The sequence below is a fragment of the Haliaeetus albicilla genome, chromosome 9 (genome assembly GCF_947461875.1).
Source record: "Haliaeetus albicilla chromosome 9, bHalAlb1.1, whole genome shotgun sequence".
In the NCBI taxonomy this organism is placed as follows: Eukaryota; Metazoa; Chordata; class Aves; order Accipitriformes; family Accipitridae; genus Haliaeetus; species Haliaeetus albicilla.
In genome coordinates this window covers 29,012,847-29,030,886 of record NC_091491.1, presented here as the reverse complement: position 1 = coordinate 29,030,886, position 18,040 = coordinate 29,012,847, and the positions used below count along the sequence as shown (strand labels likewise).

The 18,040-nt window shown below is 45.0% G+C and overlaps 2 protein-coding genes across 6 annotated transcripts; both read left to right on the top strand.

Moving 5' to 3' along the window:
• Positions 1 to 13: 13 nt before the first annotated feature.
• PIGZ (phosphatidylinositol glycan anchor biosynthesis class Z) lies at positions 14 to 5,624 on the top strand. Of its 3 annotated transcripts, XR_011326195.1 has the most exons (3): positions 14 to 606; positions 1,098 to 1,237; positions 4,692 to 5,624. XR_011326195.1 is itself a non-coding variant. In XM_069792328.1 (2 exons), the coding sequence occupies exons 1-2, from the start codon at positions 14 to 16 to the stop codon at positions 1,159 to 1,161; spliced, it is 657 nt and encodes a 218-aa protein (XP_069648429.1). In that variant the 3' UTR covers positions 1,162 to 1,244. The 3 variants fall into 3 exon arrangements, 2 of the variants coding, with proteins under 2 accessions (XP_069648429.1, XP_069648428.1); XM_069792328.1 differs by lacking the exon at positions 4,692 to 5,624 and having other exon boundaries at positions 1,098 to 1,244; XM_069792327.1 differs by lacking the exons at positions 1,098 to 1,237; positions 4,692 to 5,624 and adding an exon at positions 1,281 to 3,768 and having other exon boundaries at positions 402 to 606.
• A 763-nt stretch (positions 5,625 to 6,387) lies between these two features.
• Positions 6,388 to 16,285, top strand: LOC138686865 (nuclear cap-binding protein subunit 2). 3 transcript variants are annotated; one of them, XR_011326196.1, is made up of 5 exons: positions 6,388 to 6,542; positions 6,680 to 6,861; positions 7,717 to 7,855; positions 8,824 to 8,961; positions 15,006 to 16,285. XR_011326196.1 is itself a non-coding variant. In XM_069792329.1 (4 exons), exons 1-4 carry the CDS (start codon positions 6,462 to 6,464, stop codon positions 8,893 to 8,895), a joined length of 474 nt encoding a protein of 157 aa, XP_069648430.1. In that variant the 5' UTR covers positions 6,388 to 6,461; the 3' UTR covers positions 8,896 to 10,621. The 3 variants fall into 3 exon arrangements, 1 of the variants encoding a protein (XP_069648430.1); XR_011326197.1 differs by lacking the exon at positions 15,006 to 16,285 and adding an exon at positions 10,645 to 13,721; XM_069792329.1 differs by lacking the exon at positions 15,006 to 16,285 and having other exon boundaries at positions 8,824 to 10,621.
• The last annotated feature ends 1,755 nt before the right edge of the window (positions 16,286 to 18,040 follow it).

Below are 18,040 nucleotides of genomic sequence, written 5' to 3'. Positions count from 1 at the left end.
AGACGTCGGCCTGATGGCTAAGCTGCTCCTTTTCTCGCTTCTCTGGGCGGTTAACGCTTGCCCCTCGCGTTTCTGGGCGGTTAACGCCTGCCCCTCGCTTCTCTGCCCGCCCGTTTCGCTTGCTCCGAGGACACCTGCCCTTCAGCGGGAAGGCGGCAGGACCCGGCCCGCCCCGCCGTTCTGGATGCGAGAGCTGTGTGGGCAGCAGCGAGCAGGGACACGGTGCCCCGGCCCCAGAGCCCCAGCTGCTGGCCAGGGGTCACCCCGACGCGGTGACGACGCTTTTCCGTGTCTCTGGGTCAGTCTGCGGTCGATTTCGGAGTTCAACTTCACGCTGCGCTGCCCGGGGGCGGCGGGCGCAGTCCCGCGGAGCGGAGGCCGCTGCGCATGCGCGCCGGGCTCCCGCTGCGGCGCCCGGGCCGCCGGCCGCGCGCCCCCTGGCGGGGCGGGCCGGGCCGAGAGGGCGCCGGTTCGGCGGCGGCGGTGGCATGCGGGCCAGGGGGCTGTGGGCGCTGCTGGCCGCCCTGCGGGCCGGCTGGTGCCTGCTGCCGCAGGCCGGCTACCTACACCCCGACGAGTTCTTCCAGTCGCCCGAGGTGATGGCAGGTAAGGCGGCGGGCGCTGCCGGGAGGGGAGGGGCGGGGCGGGGCGGCGCCCGCACGGCCGGTGGGGCGCTGGGCCCCGGCCGCGGCCCCTCAGCGGCCGGCGGCGGCGGGAGGGCCCCGGCCGCCCGGCGGGGAGAGGCCCCGGGGGCGCGTTTCCCCTTGCAGCCCCGCCGCGGCGGGTGCAGCGCTGTGCCGCGCAGCGAGTGGGCACCTGCCTGCCGTGTGCCGTCGCTGTGAGACGCAGCCCCCGCCCTGCTCCTCCTCCTCCTCCTCCTCCTTTCTCCTCGCGGGCTGCCCGGTGCGGTTCGGTGTTCGCACAGGCCCGCTTCGTGCTCCCTTTTCGTTACAAAGCGATTCTTGCAAGCAGGGTGGGAGCAGATCCGCAGTTGCGGGTGGCGGCGTTTGTGCTGGCCACGGCAAGTGGCGCCTGAAACCGTATCACTGTAATAGAGATTTTTTTTGTCTTTTTTTTTTTTTTTCTTTTCCTTAAAGCTTTGTGAAAATTAATGGTGTACTCCTGAAACTTTCAAGGTTGACGACAGCCTCAAAAGCCTAGGGACTGCTCTGTCTCGGTGATGCCTCTTACACTAAGTTGTATCCCTAATGCTGAATTACTGAATAAAATACATTATGTATGTATGTATGTTTTTTTTTTCTTTCTTTCTTCCATTATAGGAGATATTTTAAACCTACAGGTCTATTATCCTTGGGAGTTCCTTTCCAGCTCTCCTTGCAGAACAATTGTTTTCCCATTAATGACATCTGGAGTTACCTACTGGGTGATCAAGTCTTTGCAGCAGCTGGACATATGTTCAAGTTGCATCAACAGCTACACCCTTCTTGTATCACCTCGCCTTCTCTTTACAGTCTTTTCTTTCATACTCGACTATAGTGTTTACCGGTTAGCTCCTTTCTGGGAAGTGGATCCGTGGAAAGCACTGGTACTTCTTGCCGGATCTTATGTCACTCTGGTATTTTATACCAGAACATTTACCAACACACTTGAAGGACTTCTCTTTGCTCTTCTGATGGTATTGGTTTCCTCAAGAAAGTCTGATGGCAGCTTAGTGGGGCCTACAAGCAGCCCTCTCATAGGTATTGTAACAACTGCTGGGTTTTTCAACAGGCCAACCTTTCTGGCATTTGCTCTAATGCCCCTGCTTTACTGGGCAGGTTTAATTGTTGACTCTCAAAAGAGCATTAAAACTGTCATAAACCACTTTTCAAAGCTTGTCCTATGTGCATGTTTTACTGCCATTGTTTTTGTAACGGCCGATACCTTCTATTTTACCTCCATGGACTTAGAAAACCTCTACAGCATTAAAAAGAGCAGCCTATTTGATGTAATAAGTCAATTAAATGAGAAAATGATAGTAACCCCTTTCAATTTTCTCAGCTATAATCTTAATCCTCATAATCTTGCACTGCACGGAAGTCATCCCCGAGTTACACATTTTACAGTCAATGGCATAATGCTCTTTGGGGTCTTACATATTCTGGCCATTGGTGCTGGTATTAAAACATTGAAGGAATATATCCATCAATTAATACGGGTCAGATCATTTTGCCATGGGTCATCTGGGCTATCAGTGCATTCCGAGGGCAGTCCAACATTATTGCTGTTTTATTTTGTTCCTTTGGCATTTCTCTCCCTATTCAGTCACCAAGAACCTCGGTTTCTCATTCCACTCATCTTACCATTAGTCCTGTTCAGTACATCACAGAATAGAGCTGTGAAGTGGAGACATGTCATTACTATTTTCAATGTTTTTGGGGCTTTGCTGTTTGGGTGCTTACACCAAGGAGGACTGATACCGTGTTTGTGTCACTTGGAGCAACTCATGCATTCTCCAGAGTCCTCAAACCATCCAAGACACTATACTCTACTCTTTGCTCACACCTATATGCCTCCTAGGTCTCTACTTAATATCAGGAAGAGAGACACGCATATAGAAGTCATTGATATGGCTGGGTCTAAAGAAGAAATCCTCTGCCAAACAGTAGAACAGCAAGCAAACAATTTTACCTGCAATGACTGTCATGTTTTTGTTATAATCCCTGGTACAGTCAGAGCCACAATTACGAAATGCGGTGTCTCGTTCAAGAACGAGACTTTGATATTTCCACACTTATCAATGGAAGACCCACCACAAATACCCTTCCTATTCAGTGGAAACTGGAGAAGTCAGTTAGGACTATACATTCTCCAGGTAGACAGAGATCAGCAGCACCTTTAGATTTCAGGAGAATGATGTTTTAGTTTTTCACTTCACTTGGGCACTGCCCAAAGGTGCTGCGAGACCTTCCTCTTCACAGACCCACCTTCAGCAAAGGTAGTGGCACTGGGAGTCCCTGAGTCTCTTCATTCCCTTTCTTCATGCTCTTACACTCACCAGTATAGCCAGTTCTGGACAGAACCTGCTTAAGATTTGAGTTACTTGGCCCCTGTGGTGGTTCATAGGAACTTCTGTGGTCTTCCTGATGAGAGAGAAGGAAATCAGAACCCACCAAAACTGTGATTCAAGCTTAGCTCTTACCACATGAGATTTATTTGTGAAAGTCATTATGATCTCTGACAGAGGGCTTGTGGATTATGTGTTTTTTCACTGAGAATAAGCATTAATTTAGCTGCTGGAGGTTACAGGACTGGACAAAAGCTGGTCTGACTCAATATGGTTTGGGGTTTTTTTATGCTCCTAAAAATTCAGAGCTTCCTCTCAGTCATGAGACTAGACTGCAGTCACAATATAGGCACCAGCGCTGTAATATTGCCTTGGGTGGTTCTGCCTTGAAAAATCCCCAGCATTGATCTGACAGAATCTGATTTAGAACATGGAAGATGCTTCAGCCTAAGTACATGTGCTAAATCCTAAAATCCATGCTTCGCCTGTTTAGTGTTTCTTGCTACAGTTCCGTTCTTGTGGATGCACTACATATGTATTATATACAGCAGCTTGAGAATGCTGCATTCTGATGGCATTAAGCCTGTCTGTCATTTGGCTCCTGCAAACGGGGTAGTCCTTCCCTAGCACACTCCCGCTGCATGTCTCACAGATTTCATTGCTCTGTCGTGGCTCTAACAGGGGCAATGGTGCAGAGCAAGCCCTGCCGTGAGCTGGTTCAAGGAGCTGCGCAGACAGAAAACAGGTAGCTCAGAGGGATTTGATCCTTCTTATGCATTTGACCAGATGGATCTCTGAACTGGCTTACTGCAGGGTTACAGTTATGCTGCAGGGGAGCGCATGAGGATCCGAGGGAGGAGCTGCATCCTCTGCGCCCCCCTCCCCTTTCAGTAACTGCTCCCCATTAAATCGGCTTAGTGAGAATGACAGATCACATCCTGGCTCTCTACTGATAGAGAACAGTCTGATTTTAAAGCGGGATACAAATAACCCTGAGCTGAGATATAACCATTCAGCTGAGAATGATGTATATGCTTAATAGTGTAGCACAACTAATAAGTTTTGCTTTTGCCTGTGTGAACTTCTGGATCCAAAACATTCCAACATGGAGGGATATACTAGTTTGGCACATGCATTGTAGGTCAAGCCTCTCTCTATGAAACAAATCTGACAGTTGAATTCTTTCTGCTCATAGCGGCAGTAATGCTTGTGGCAGTTCTTCATCCACACACCTTTACATCAGGTCTTACAAGCCAGGTTTTGAACAGAGACAAGATTAATACAGGTTCTTGCTAGGCTTTAAAGGGAAGCTAGGAAAAATCCCCGTGTGAAGGATTTGCCTGTATCTTCCAAGCTACATGTACGATCTAGACTTTTAAGGAACACAGCTCTTGCTCTCTTGTAAAGCATTTTGTGTTGTCTCCCCTACACATTCATCCCACATCCTTCATCCCTCATTATTGACAGGCTTGTAAATTAAAAGGTGCACATTTTGGGGGGAGGTAGGGGGAAAGGGGTGGGTGCATGTATGTTTGTACTGATGACTCACAAAGTAGTGGAAGTAGTTATGAAAGTGTTGTGACACCAAATGTACTTTACAAATTAATTTTGGTTTTGCTCTTTTATGTTGTGATGATAGCCATGTGCCACAGCTGGTACTCCATGTCCTGCTTACCATTTTCAGCTTTCTTAAACAGCTTAAGTTTTGAAAATTATTTTCATGAAACTTATGGTGTCCGGCAATCTCAGTGGGGTAGATCTTGAAACTCTTCAGTGATGTGGAGCACCATTCCCATGGCACGATGACTTCTCTACTGGTACATGGGTACCCTGTGATAAAGTCAGGAAGAGAACCTGGACTACAACTATTGACTCAGACTGAAAATGCACTGCTTTTGTCTCGCCAGCTCGACCTTTATAATTTACACCGTAGATGCAGTTTTTCCATCCATGCACACCTAAGTCTTTGTTGGTGGGAGGTTTAATTTTACCAGCAATGCTGGAAACTGTATCTCAGATAATTTGCAAGGTTCTTTTCACCCGGGGTGATATAAAGAAAGGAAATCATCCTCCCTGGTTAACTAAGCATCTAGTCAGCTGGACTAAATAGTGAAACATGCTATGAAGGAAGGTTAACTACTTTAGTCTTGTCTATGTTGTTAGATACAGCAACTTACGTAAACCAGCCCCATGCATCCCATATGATGGATACATCCTTTTTCTGTAATTTATATTTAGGATGGCTCTATTGGCGAGTTCTTTCCCCCAAACCCTTCTTGCTACCATAGACATGAGGTGTGCTTTTAGGATAGCTACTGCATCTCTTTTACCTACCTGTAAAATGGGCGATTATCCTATCCATCACCATCATCACCGACATTTAGAGCTCTTTTTGTATCAAAGTTGTATGGAGTGTAGAATATTACTGCTGTATAGACAGAAACTGTTAAAGGAACTCCAGTCAGAAACGTTGTTTTATTTCAAGTTTCTTATCAAGCACTGAAAGTGAGTATCTTGACAGTGTTCTGGACGATGTTTAATGTGAGTCTGCCTGTTACCGAGTACTGTGGAAAGTGTAAACTGACTTTGAAATGAAAATCCGTCATACCAATCAGCAGCACGCTTCGCGTTTTCATGCTTGACCTCAGGAACCACTCCCGGCTGTAGGCTATGGAAGAGCAGCGTTCAGTCCGCAGCTGGCGGTCGGCCTTGCGCAGGCCGGGGTAACGCTGGGGTCCTCCGCGGCTGGCGCAGCACGCCCCTGCACCCTGCCCGGTTCAGGAGAGGCCGAGGGGGCCCGGCCGTCGGCAGGAGCCCGTCACCGAGGCCCCGGGGCCCGCTCACCCGCCGGCTCCGAGGCGCTCGTCCTCCTACGCTTGGCGCGGGGAAGCGGTCGTGGTCTCCGCGTTCCCCTCCTCCTCCTCCCCGGCGGGATCCCGCGCCGGCTGCGGCCCCGCAGCTGCCTCCCGCTCGGCGCGGCGGTCAGGGCGCTGCTCCGGGGCGGCCGCCTCGGCCCGGCCCGCGGCCGGGGGGCCACGGCCAGCCCCGCGCCCGGGCGCCGTCCTTGAGCTCCCTGAGGAAGGCGTCGCGCAGGCGGATCAGGCGGGGGGCCAGGCCCTGCGCCGCCTGGCGGGCTCCCAGCTGCCCGCGGGTGATGGCGGCGGCGGTGAGGCGGGCGGCGGCGCGGATGGGCCGCGACTCGGCCAGCTTCTCGATGAGGCGCGGGTCGCTGAGGAGCGCGAACAGCACCCGCCGCAGCACCATCCTGCGCCCGCCAGGGCCGAGCCGCCCCGCCCGCTCTCGCGAGAGCCGCTCCGCCCGCTCTCGCGGCCGGCGCCCGCCTCGCCATTGGCTGCCCGCCCGGCGGCGCCGGGTCGCCTGCGCGAGGGCGCTGAGGGGGGCGGGAAGCCGCTGAGGGGGGCGGCCGCTCCGGTCCGCTCGGTGCCGCGCCGCCATGTGCTCGGGGGGGACGCTGAGTATCCTGCGCAGCGACTCCTACGCCGACCTCAGCCAGTACCGGGACCAGCACTTCCGGGTGAGCGGGGCGCCGCCGCCGCCGCTGCTGCCGCCGGGGGCGGGGGCCGGGGCCGCGGGGGCCGGGGCCGCGCGGTCCGCCCGGGCCCGGGCCCGCTTGCGGTCCCGCCGTGGGGTAACGCTGTCGTTGCGGCTCAGGGGACGCGGTACGACCAGGAGCGGCTGCTGAGGAAGAGCTGCACGCTGTACGTGGGGAACCTCTCCTTCTACACCACGGAGGAGCAGATCCACGAGCTCTTCGGCAAGAGCGGCGACATCAAGAAGGTCATCATGGGGCTGGACAAAGTGAAGAAAACCGCCTGCGGCTTCTGCTTCGTGGAGTATCCTTCCGCCGGCCCGGCCCGGCCCGGCCCTGCTGCCCCGCGGCCGCCGGAGCCGGGCAGGGGGAGCGGGCCCCGCGCTGGGGCGGCGGGCGGGCGGGCGGGGCGGGGGTGACCCGAAATGCGGGCTCTGGGCCGCGGGAAAATGATCCGAGCGTGAAATCGTTCGGTGCTAAGGTGCCTGTGGGAGTGCCGGGCGAGAGAGGGGGGCGCTAGGTGGGCGGCTGGACTCGGTGATCTTAAAGGCCTTTTCCAACCTAAACGACTTCAGGATTCTAACACACGCTGCACCTCGAGTGGGGGTTGTCGGGTCGCTGTCGTTCTGAGGCTTTAAGCCGGGCGCTTGTTAGATCGTTGGCCTCTGCGGTGAGAGCGTATTCTCAGTGCCCAAGTGAAGAGGTGTTTCTTGTCGTACAAGCATGCGCATAGGGTTTCTCTGGTATCTTGCGTCCCTGTCGTGTGTTGACTTCACTACACCCAAGTCTCTTTGGAGATCATTCTGTTACTGGTTCCAGCGAACTCACCGAAATGGTGAAAGTTTGCAGCATGAATGGAGCATGCATGGGGCTTCTCGTTCTTTCTTTAGTAACAGAGCTTTATGCTTTTAAGGGTGAGCGTGGTTAAAGAGCTTGATCCAATATATGCATTTTTATTATGCTTGAATTCCTGCACATTGCTCCATTTCACTAGCAGTTTTCTCAGCCCACACAGCTTCGTAAAAGTGGTTGCTTTTAAAAATAACCAAGCAGGAACCCGATTCAAGCAAATACTTGGCTTTGTAGCCCGTTCGATATTGTTCTTTTTTCCACGTGTTGAAAATAGAAGCCCATTTTTTTTCATTAACCCATTTCTAAGGTATTATGCAAGAGGAGATGCTGAAAATGCAATGCGATACATCAATGGAACCAGACTTGATGACAGGATCATAAGGACAGACTGGGATGCAGGATTTAAGGAGGGTAGACAGTATGGTCGTGGAAGATCAGGGGGCCAGGTAGGTTGTTGTACAGTCTAGGTGTTAAGGGACTGGTGACTTTGCCAAATTACTGCTTTTTGAATTAACACACTCAGAACAACTTCAGAAATAGCAACTTAGGAATTATTGTTTAAGATAGCACTATACATTAGTCTGTAAGATATCTTAGCAACGATGGTGTTATCCACTAAGAATAAATAACTTTTTCATATATTTCATTGAAAGTACTTTCAGAAACTTCTTGGCTGCTTGGGGAGATAACGCTTGTAAATAACCCCAGCAAATGTAAGGCTGTCAAGAAACACAAAGGACAGCACTTAGCTTACCTAAAGTTGAGCAGGTAGCACACGCTTTTCCTGCTGAAGCATGAGGCTAGCCATCCTCACTCTTTGACTGTCTTGATTAAAGAGTCCCCCTGGACATTATTAAAAAGAAAGTTTATTTATGCTGTATTCTGGGCTTCTGTATGATGCACTTTGCCTTCTGTTTCGTTATTCAGCTCCTTGTGGCCACTTAGATGTTATGCTTACGGGGCTCCATCACCCGTAACGGTTACTTGGGAAGACAAATACCATCATTCTGAATGTCCCCCCCTTTCCTTCTTCCCCCAGGTTTATATGCTGAACATCACATCAATGGTTTGGACTGTCCCTTTGGTCAGTCGGGGTCAACTGTCCCGACTGTCCCCTCCCAACTCCTTGTGCCCCCCAGCCTGCTCGCTGGTGGGGTGGGCTGAGAAGCAGAAAAGGCCTCAGCTCTGTGTGAGCACTACTCAGCAATAACAAAAACGTCCCTGTGTTACCAACACTGTTTTCAGCACAAATCCAAAACATAGCCCCACACTAGCTACTGTGAAGAAAATTAACTCTATTCCAGCCAAAATCCGCATGTGAACTCAGTTTGACTATATTCTGATGGTGTAATAGTTTTCGAGAAATTGTTTTTCTTTGTCTTTACTGGACTTCCCTTTTTTCCTCCTTTGTAAGGTCCGAGATGAATATCGTCAAGACTATGATGCTGGAAGAGGTGGCTATGGCAAAACTGTTCAATGCCAGTGAATAGTGAATGACTCGTCAGCCTCACAGGAGAACTAAATCTGCATTGTAAATGTCACCAGGCACAAAGTAGGTCTATTGCACACAAATTTGTGTAGCTAGAAATTCACAGAAACTACTACCCTTGTTCCTGTGATCACACAGTGTGTTCAATATCTCTTCTGTTTTAATACCAAGATCCAAAGCATTGCAGAGTACATTAATACAGAGGACCTGGGAGCAAGGTTTTAAGCAATAGTATACGTGAGGCTTTGGTCTCTAAATGCTGCTGTAACTCTACTAAAAGGAACAAAGGCTTGATACTGTGGTGCTTTTTTTCACAGGCAAAACTTGATTATTCTGTTGCTGGGTTTTGTTTACATTGGTATCACAGGGTGGAGAGCGGCAATAGGGGATTGGTGTATGTTTCGGAGATGAAAGAAAGAGGCAAAGAGCCTGAAAAGGAAATGGAATTTCTAGGGAAATTTTCCAGTTTCTAGGGAAGACTTAAATTTGCACATTTTCTGGGGTTACTGGATAAGCATCCTTTTACATTCATGCTGTTCCTAGCACACCTGCACAAACAGCCACAATAAAACAAGTCAGATTGATGAGCCTAGCCATCATCAAGTGAGAAGCAAGCCTAGCAGAGAGCAGAAAACAGACCCTTGCAGTCTTCTACAAAGTATAAAGTGATTACACAACATTGCATGTTTCAGAACCATTTTGCTTTGTGGGATACAGAGAATAGCAAGTGTAAGAATTACAGTAGCAGCTATTTTCACAGCTGGAGTAGTAGTATTTTGCTCCTGTCTGGTAGCTCTCTACAGCCTCGATATTTGATGAACAATATCTTTCCTGTGCCTACAAGGACAGCATGAAGCCAAGTTGTACAGTTACCCCCAAAATGGGACGTTTGAGGAACTGTGTAATAAGAAAGTTTGTTCTCAAAATAGATTTTCTATTTGAGAAACTTGATTTCAGACAAAGGTAAAAATAAAAAAAAAAGTTTTGGAAGGAGCCTTACTTTCTACTAAGGACATGGTGAGAATGGTAAAATAACTGTAGGACCATATAGATTTATTTTTTCTTCCCCCCCTCCCCCCTCTGGATCCTATTAATACTGCTAGTTTATATGATGGGATATTGATGTACTGCAGACATAGGAATAAAAATTATTAGTGGTGCCAAGATCTGTGAAACTGAATTGCTGAAATGAAATAATTAAAAGGAACTGTTAGAGGGCTTTGGATTTTTTTTTTTTAATGGACTTCTGAGTTCTTTGGAAATGGCAATTCATAAAGTTTTGTCCAAATACCTTGTTGTCCATGGCTCCTTAAAAACCTTTAGAATACCAGGTATGTAAAAGTGGATCTTTACTCACTGAAGATATTGTTGGAGATCTTGATGTGTTTCTTGTGCACAGTTAGTCACAACTGTTACTGTAAACTGGAAATACAGTGAGGTGGAACAACTGCAATGAGACTTTGCTTACTTAGGAAGCAAGGTTTTGGGTTTTCTTGGCACATAGAATAAAACTAGATTTTCAGGATCACTTGGGGCTGGTCTGCAAACAAGACTTTGAACAAAGTTACCTTTTTCTATATAGTACATTTGATTATGAGTTTACAGCCTGTAATCTGCTCTAGGAAACCTCTGAAGCTTATTTTTCATTGTATCAATTTTGTATTAAAAAAATGGTGTTACCAAAACTCTTAAGTCACTTTCAAATAAAGCTGCAACATTAAAATGGATTGATACTTTTTTTAACAGAATCAGTGAGAGAAAGGAGCTACATTCAGACTCTTGTCCACATCATTTATTCTAGTGTCTTTGAAGATGGAGAGAGTGAATATTCCTACCCTTTGACTGGATTTTCAGTCTTGTTCAGGTCCTAACTGGATGCTGAAAGATGTTTGGTTAATGGTCTTCCTTCTGGTACTTTTTGGATTACAGAACAGAAGTTAATGAAATTGAAGTGGACGTGAAAGTCCTTGGTGTGTAACAAGTAGTTTTCAGGGTGTGCTTCCTTATAAAGATGAGGTTTAAGATTATTTTTTATCGTAAGTGCTGCAGGACAGTCATTCTCAAATGAGATGGAGGTGATGATAAGATTTGCCCTCAAAACCATCACTGTCTTTTGCTGCATATGTGCAATGTGTATGGAAAGATTTTGTTTTAAAGTAAGATTTTCTATTTTGAGAGACATTTCAATCAAAATGGGATTTAAAAGCACATGATATATCATGTGAAGTCTTAGTACCTCAAAAGCACATATAGAGGAAATTGATTGAACATGGCTTGATTTTTTTGCCTTCCCTAATTGAAATCAGACATGGCTCTGCTTAAGCTAGTGCTTAACAAAAGTAACTGAATTAAGTCTTTAAAACTTCACTGGGGGCAGCATTCTTTAGCTTACTTACATGCCGGTTCATTGCAGATAGATTCTCTTGGAAGTATAGGATCTCCTGTGATTTTTTGACATGCCAGTTCATTATGATCATATACACTTTCATAGAACTTTATATTAGCTTTTCTAAATACTTGTTCATCATAATTAGGTACTTGTATGGAATTGTATCCATAAAGAAATACAGCAGCTAAGAATATGAGTGGAATCTTAGATACGCCTTGATGGAAGAGAGGGCTGTTGCAAATTAAGGCATTGAGGGCTTCAGTCTCTCCCTCAGACTCTCGAGCAGGCTCATGGTGGGTTGATTTACATGCCTCACTTTGGCACCAATACCTGCAAATAGCATGTGTACTCACAGCATTTCGGTCTTTGTATTACAGTGTAAAATCCATAGAGTGTAAATTGGAGCATTAAGGGCCTTCATTTTCAATGCCTGACAGAATAATCCCTGTTACCAATGTGCCCTTGCAGGCTGGTTTCGAGGTGGTCTATATATTAGTCAGGTTACTTACTACCCTACACAGCAGCAAAGTTCCTGCTCAGGTTGGTGCTAGTGCAACCACCATTGGCGTTAATGTAACGGTTCTTTCTACAGAGGCGATTCTGAAAGATAAAATGATTGAAGTATTTAAGCTAATATCCAGCACTTCATCTGCCATATCTTGTCAGATTAGGCTTCTTGTGAAGGTAAAAATTAATGAAGAACTCTAATAAAATCAATGTGGTTTGTACAAAGGCTTTCATCTATAGAGTCAACGGCAATACTAGTCAAAGGAAAGCAGTCCACAGGGACTGAACATCTAATAAACTTGTCTATTTTTGTTTCTAAAGCACAAATTGTACCTTGTGCTACAGCATATAAACAAAGAAGAATTAGGATGGGCGTTTTTCCTTGCAGTCTCTGGGATTTCTGCTTCTAGCTGAGTATATTTAGTACTTTCAGGTAAGTGTAGGGCCTGATATAACCACAGGTGAAATACCAAAAAATTGGTGAAGTCTGCAGAGAGAAGCGTCCTGGGCTTCAAAATGTCTATCATGTTTGGGAAGTAATGGCCTCATTTATTAGTTGTCTCCTTTCATATGTTTTCTGCCTGTTCTTATCTAAATAAACTTTTGCACAAGGGATTGTATATACTCAGAGCTGCTCTGTAGTAATGCACACAATTCCTTTACTCTCCCTTTTGGGATAACTAGATGGTGTAAATGTTTCTCATGGCTTGGGGCGGGGAGGCCTCCGTGCTCTTGTCTGGCTAAGACCAGTGTTGAGTCCCAGCTTGTGACTGGCAGGTGTTATCTCCATGACCGCTTCATCTCTTTTTCTGTCCCATGTAGACAGAGGAAGGTTATTCAAGGTTGGCTGTGTTTGTATCCTAAGGTTTCAGTAATGGTGCAAACTGAATATAGGACTTGCTTCTTTCTTGAAAATGTGCTGTTTCCAGACTGGATGAGAAGCCATAGTAAAGGAAAGGGACAGTTTCTTTTTGGGGGGGTCATCTACTCAATTTTTAAGAATTTATGATTTGTATGCTGAGGTAAAAGGCTTCTAGCATAAAGCTCCTTCGAGGCTCATTTTCAGACCTTAAAGTGATTGAACTGTGGAAATTAAGAAAGCTTACTTCTTTCTTCCACCTCCAGACATAGCCATCAGCATTGCACAAGGAGACGCCACAGAAGTTTAAGTTAAGCAAATTGGTCATGATCTTGCATGTTCCAGAGCCTTGTACAGCCCATAAGGGGTATGTACACACAAAGTTAGGACTGTGCACTTCAGGCAATTGAAGTTCCCAGTATAGTGTCCTATTATTGACATAACTAGTCATGATCTATTCTAGAAAACAGAATTTAGGAGAAAAATTGATCACAAAAGGGAGAAAAATAGATCACAAAAGTCTTTCACTATCAACTACATATATAATTTACTCTAAGCTTGGCCCAGAGAGGTCTTCTACAGGTCCTACTTTCTTAATGCTTCACAGTTACATTTTATTTTCTATAATACATTGCAGATCAGGATTGAGCAGTCTTCTATGTTCCATTCTAATTTCTGGGCAAATGATCTAGGCCTGGACAATCCATAAAAAAATATAGTATTTGTGTGTTAAGACTATAACCTCACCCAACGGCTGCACCACAAAGGTAGAAAGGGTCTATTACATCCGTGTCAGTTGAAGACAGAGTTACATGAAGAAGAAAGTTTACCGATCTTCAGAAACTGCTTTCTGAGAGCAGGAGAAATCCATTCTTGTGTCAGGGTTCCACGGTTCATGAAGATTAACTTCCTGCCACTTTGCTTCCTAGCCTGCTTTTAAAGACAAAGATATTCTTTACTTCAGTGAGGTAATATTCTCTAAGATTATTTGAGCTTCTACCTGAAGGTTACTTGAGTGTCTATTCGGGTTACTTGCAGAAAAAAAAAGAAAGAAAAAAAAGATAAATAGGATAAATAGGTAGCCAAACTCTTCTTAGCAACACTTACTAGTTAGTATGTTTAGATCTGGCACAAATAATTTTTCCTTTTAGCAGAGCCATGAAATTTGAGTTTTAAACACTTGAGGAGCAGCACGAGTAAAATGCCAGATGGCTCCCTCTAGTGACTACAAAATTAGTATGCTTTTATATTCGGACAGCGAAGATGGTTGCTGAAGGCTGTTTTGTGCAGCATGGTGCATGTTGTATTGTCTCAAGATTTTGCTTTGGCTTGTGTTGTAAAAATGGACAAAAAAAAGAATTTTCATCTGTAGACCATTTTTCAGAGTGCAGGCAATTAAAGATCAGAATTTATGGGTTTGTAGCCTATCGCTGTTTCTCTGTTTAGCAGCAGCTTAGTTGTCTTTTATACTGGATACTGTGATATGTGATATGCGATATGCTGTGTCTATGGTGACTTCTTTCCTTGCCCCTAGCAACCTCTTCAGATTTTGCCAAAAGCACACCTGTGATATTGAAGGAGGGCTTGACCCTTAGATGTCCAATCCATGCTTCACAACCTTCTGTTAATTATATTTTGTGTAACTGTGTCAGCAAATCCCCTTGTGCCAAAAGTCTGTGTTCCAATCTCTAGCAGGGTATGAAATAAAGTTCTGTATTACACACAAAGTCAATATGTGCAACTTGACAAGACAGTAGGCAGGGTCTTAAATGTCTGATTTGTTTCTGTGGACTTACAGTAGTCCTTCAGGCACTTTGCAGACTTTAATGTGTATTGCTTCAGAGTATCTCTGTGGGAAAGTGCCCTTTTTTATCTTACAAATTTTTGATCTGAGGCATAAGGGGGCTTATGCTGTGTGTGACAAGCCTGTGGTGGATGAGGAGTTGAGCTTCTCGGTTTCCTCAATCCTAGCTCTGACAAGACTGTCTTTCCTAACCGTGCTAATGTATTTCCCGACACATTAACATGTGAGTGTAAGGAACACACACAAGTGCACTTCTCACACATGGTTTGGAAAGATGAGCAGTGCTTGCAGGATATAGAACAGATCTTTCAAATCACTTTTACAAAATAATCATAAGTATCTTAAGCACAAAGTAGGCATCTAGTGGAATGAATCCTCTCCATGCAGGACTGATGTTATTTGCTTCACATTAATACCTTCCAAAGCAGTTGCAGGCATCTTTGCTTAAGTATTCCACTAATCTGATGGTACTGCTGTACCATTTTACAATTAGGGAGCAGTTGAGTAAAGACTATGTTTAAAACTTTCTGCTTTCATTTGCTTCCCAGGAGCACCTTCACCTGGATTTCCGGAGCATGCTTCTCAGTGGGAACAGGACTGCATGGAATGGCTTTTCACATGAATCCCTCTGCAGAATGGAGGGTCTTGGTTGTTCATTGTACCTTTGTGCTGTGGCTAAATTTGGCAGAAGCAGTAATCTAAGAGTGCATGACCTGAATGAAATGTAGATTTCCCCCCACCTACCCCCCCTTCACATCTGAAGGTCAAATATGATTTATTCCTGGTGCAGGATTTTATTGCTTTGAAGGTGCTACAGCAGACATTTGCTTTTGAAAACCCTTTCTTGACTGTTCAGGAAGAGTAGCAGTTCTGGCTGAATGTTCTTCCGGAAACTTTCTCTTCGTTCTCCAGTGCTCATCTCTGACTACACAAAACCTGCTTGTATTTTGTTCTGTTATCCTCCAACAAAGTCTAGACAAGCCAGTTGCTTATGCCCTGACAGGAGAATCTACTACTGTTCCAGAAGCTGTATTGTAATCTATATTGTTCCTGGCTGGCTGAGTCAGGATTTCAGACACCAGGTCACATCATAAAGAAAAACTGAAATATCTTCCATCAAAAAAAATAGTGTGAATTAAGTATTACTCAGTTAATGACTGGGAAAACATCTTTCTTGAGTGCCTTGAGAACAAGTACGTTTTTGAAAATAAGACTATATCTTAAGTAATTTTGTTCATTTTAATTTTATTTAATTAGAGCTACCTCTGATTTCCTTTTCAAGTTGGGCCATTTATTGATTCCTCTGGGACTGGTGTTTTTCAGTTAGGACAATATTGAACCACAATTTGTGTTATTTCAGGTATAATGAAAAGGGTTTTTTTCTCAGAACACAGTTTGAAAACAAATGGGAAATAAAATTTGCTATTTTGATACTTCTCCAGTTGCATGCAACATAAATATCAGCATAAATTAGCCTAATTGAGACAGCTTGTAATTAAGTTTCTGGACAATGAAGCTTTTCCCTTCTGTACCAATCTCTCTCTGCAAGCCACAATTTGAAAAGGACGTTCTGATTTTCTAGTTAGAATAGGTAAGAATATATTATTAGTAATACATACTTGTCTTTAGATCTGTAGCTTACATGCAGTTTAAATTGCTTCAAACTGAACTTGTTTCGGTTTTCTGACTTTATTTTATTACTTTAAAATAATGGTCTTATTATTTTATACTTTGTGTCTTTAAATATTTTTATGGGAAATTTTTCTGACTTAAAGTGTTACTAGTCTGTTCGGCTTAATTTGATTATAAATTGGTGCTTTTTCTTGTATGTTTGGTTTTCGGTAATATCACTGTTTTGCAACATCTTAAATTACTTTTTGTGAAAACAAAACCCCTGTCAGCTTGTCACGCTGCCACAAGATGTCATGAGAAGCCGTGTCTCGCCTCAAGATGAGTGTGCTCTGCGAGTCCTCGCAATCGAGCAGTTGTTCTGGAACGATGTGTTCTGAAAGCATCTCATTTCACCATACAGCTAATGCAGTGTCTCAATTTCTTGAAGAAACTCTTTCATAGTAGGATTCTGCTTGAAACAAAAGTGACTAGTGACTGATTAAACTATCTTCTAACATACCCTGAAGCAGCAGCGGTAGAAGTGCCTAAAGGTTGCTGAGATGCGGCATGCCTTGTAACACTAAGCACTGTAGAACTGAAAGGTTCTGTATGTAGTAACCACAGTTGTGCATGCTGGCAAAGGACTGATTTGTGGTTTGTTTTTTGTAGTTTGGGGGTTTTTTTCCCCTCTGAATTTACTCCAGTAAGAGGAGGAATGTGTTTCCAGGAACTGGAAAGGACTTTTTCCCCTTAAATCCAGGAATGTCCCAAGGTCTCTGCACTTCTGCTTCTGCTTTTCAATTCCCAGCTGAATTCCCTCTGAAATCTACATATTAGCTTGAAAAAGCCTTCAAGCAGCAGCCTTGCAATATTCTATCCTGCACAACTCTAAGGAGAAGGTGTTTGGCATTGTCTAAGCTTGCCAGAGGGAAACTCAGCAGAGAATTTGTAAGTTACTCAGATCTCACACACACACACCTTGAGTCATAGTGGACTTTTTGATGAATTGTTTTATAGAGTGCAGTCCTGTCAGAAACTTAATTTTATCTCCCGTTGAGCTCAGTGAGATCTGTGTGCATAGTGCTAAAGTACTGAATGTGCTTTAATGAACTTATTTCTCCATAAACTAAACATGTAACATACTAACATGCCAGGAGAATTCTTGAAAGGTCATGTGGGAGCAGTATTGACTCCTGAGTTGTATCTCCAACTGAGTCAGGGAAGCTGAGCAAAAACGTAACCACAGCTTTTTGGTAGGAGAGATTCAAAATCCCTCAGGGTAGTTGTCCAAAATCAGTCACAGGACAGTGTTTTTCTCAGAATCCAAGGCCATGAGAACCAACAAATATTACTTGGTCTACAGATTTTGACAGAGAACGACCTTGCTTCAGAAGAACGCAGAAAACTGGCAGGATATGAAAAGTGAGGGAAGATTCCAGCTGATTTGTACTAATCCAGTAATTCGGATTCTAGACACAAAATGGTTACCAAGGCAAAGGTAAGAAAACATTAAAAGAGGCCCAGTAGCCTGAATAAATACACGGTGTCCATCAACAGTCCCTGGATACGGTGTTCATTCTGTGTTTGATCATGTTTTTTCCCCTAAAGATATTTAATTGAACTAAAACTGGCGTGAGACTGAATTTGTTATGATTGATTTATTCCCTATTAGAAAACAAAATCACTTTGATGTACGTGAACAAGCGGTGCTGTTTCTCATTGTGCTCTGTGAATTGTCTTCCCGGTTGAGTACTTCACAGGCTGGAGTACTCCGTGAGCAGTGCACGCCTCAGCAGGCACAACACATTTGTTGTTGTCAATATGGAGATGAATAGAACTGAGAACTAAATAATTTTAACCTCTTTCTAGATAAGAATGAGCCAGGGCTGCAACTTCAGACAAATCTTAAGGTAATTAACTATTCCCAGGCCTTGAGCTGTCCTGAGAGGAGAGAAATCATATCATACAAAGC

Excerpts from the sequence above, each read along its gene's own strand:
- LOC138686865 (XM_069792329.1), top strand. The coding sequence starts at position 6,462 with ATGTGCTCGGGGGGGACGCTGAGTATCCTGCGCAGCGACTCCTACGCC. Across the intron at positions 6,543-6,679 it reads ACCGGGACCAGCACTTCCGG|GGGACGCGGTACGACCAGGA; the intron begins GTGAGCGGGGCG and ends GTTGCGGCTCAG. Across the intron at positions 7,856-8,823 it reads GTGGAAGATCAGGGGGCCAG|GTCCGAGATGAATATCGTCA; the intron begins GTAGGTTGTTGT and ends CTCCTTTGTAAG.
- PIGZ (XM_069792327.1), top strand. The coding sequence starts at position 489 with ATGCGGGCCAGGGGGCTGTGGGCGCTGCTGGCCGCCCTGCGGGCCGGC. Across the intron at positions 607-1,280 it reads GTCGCCCGAGGTGATGGCAG|GAGATATTTTAAACCTACAG; the intron begins GTAAGGCGGCGG and ends CTTCCATTATAG.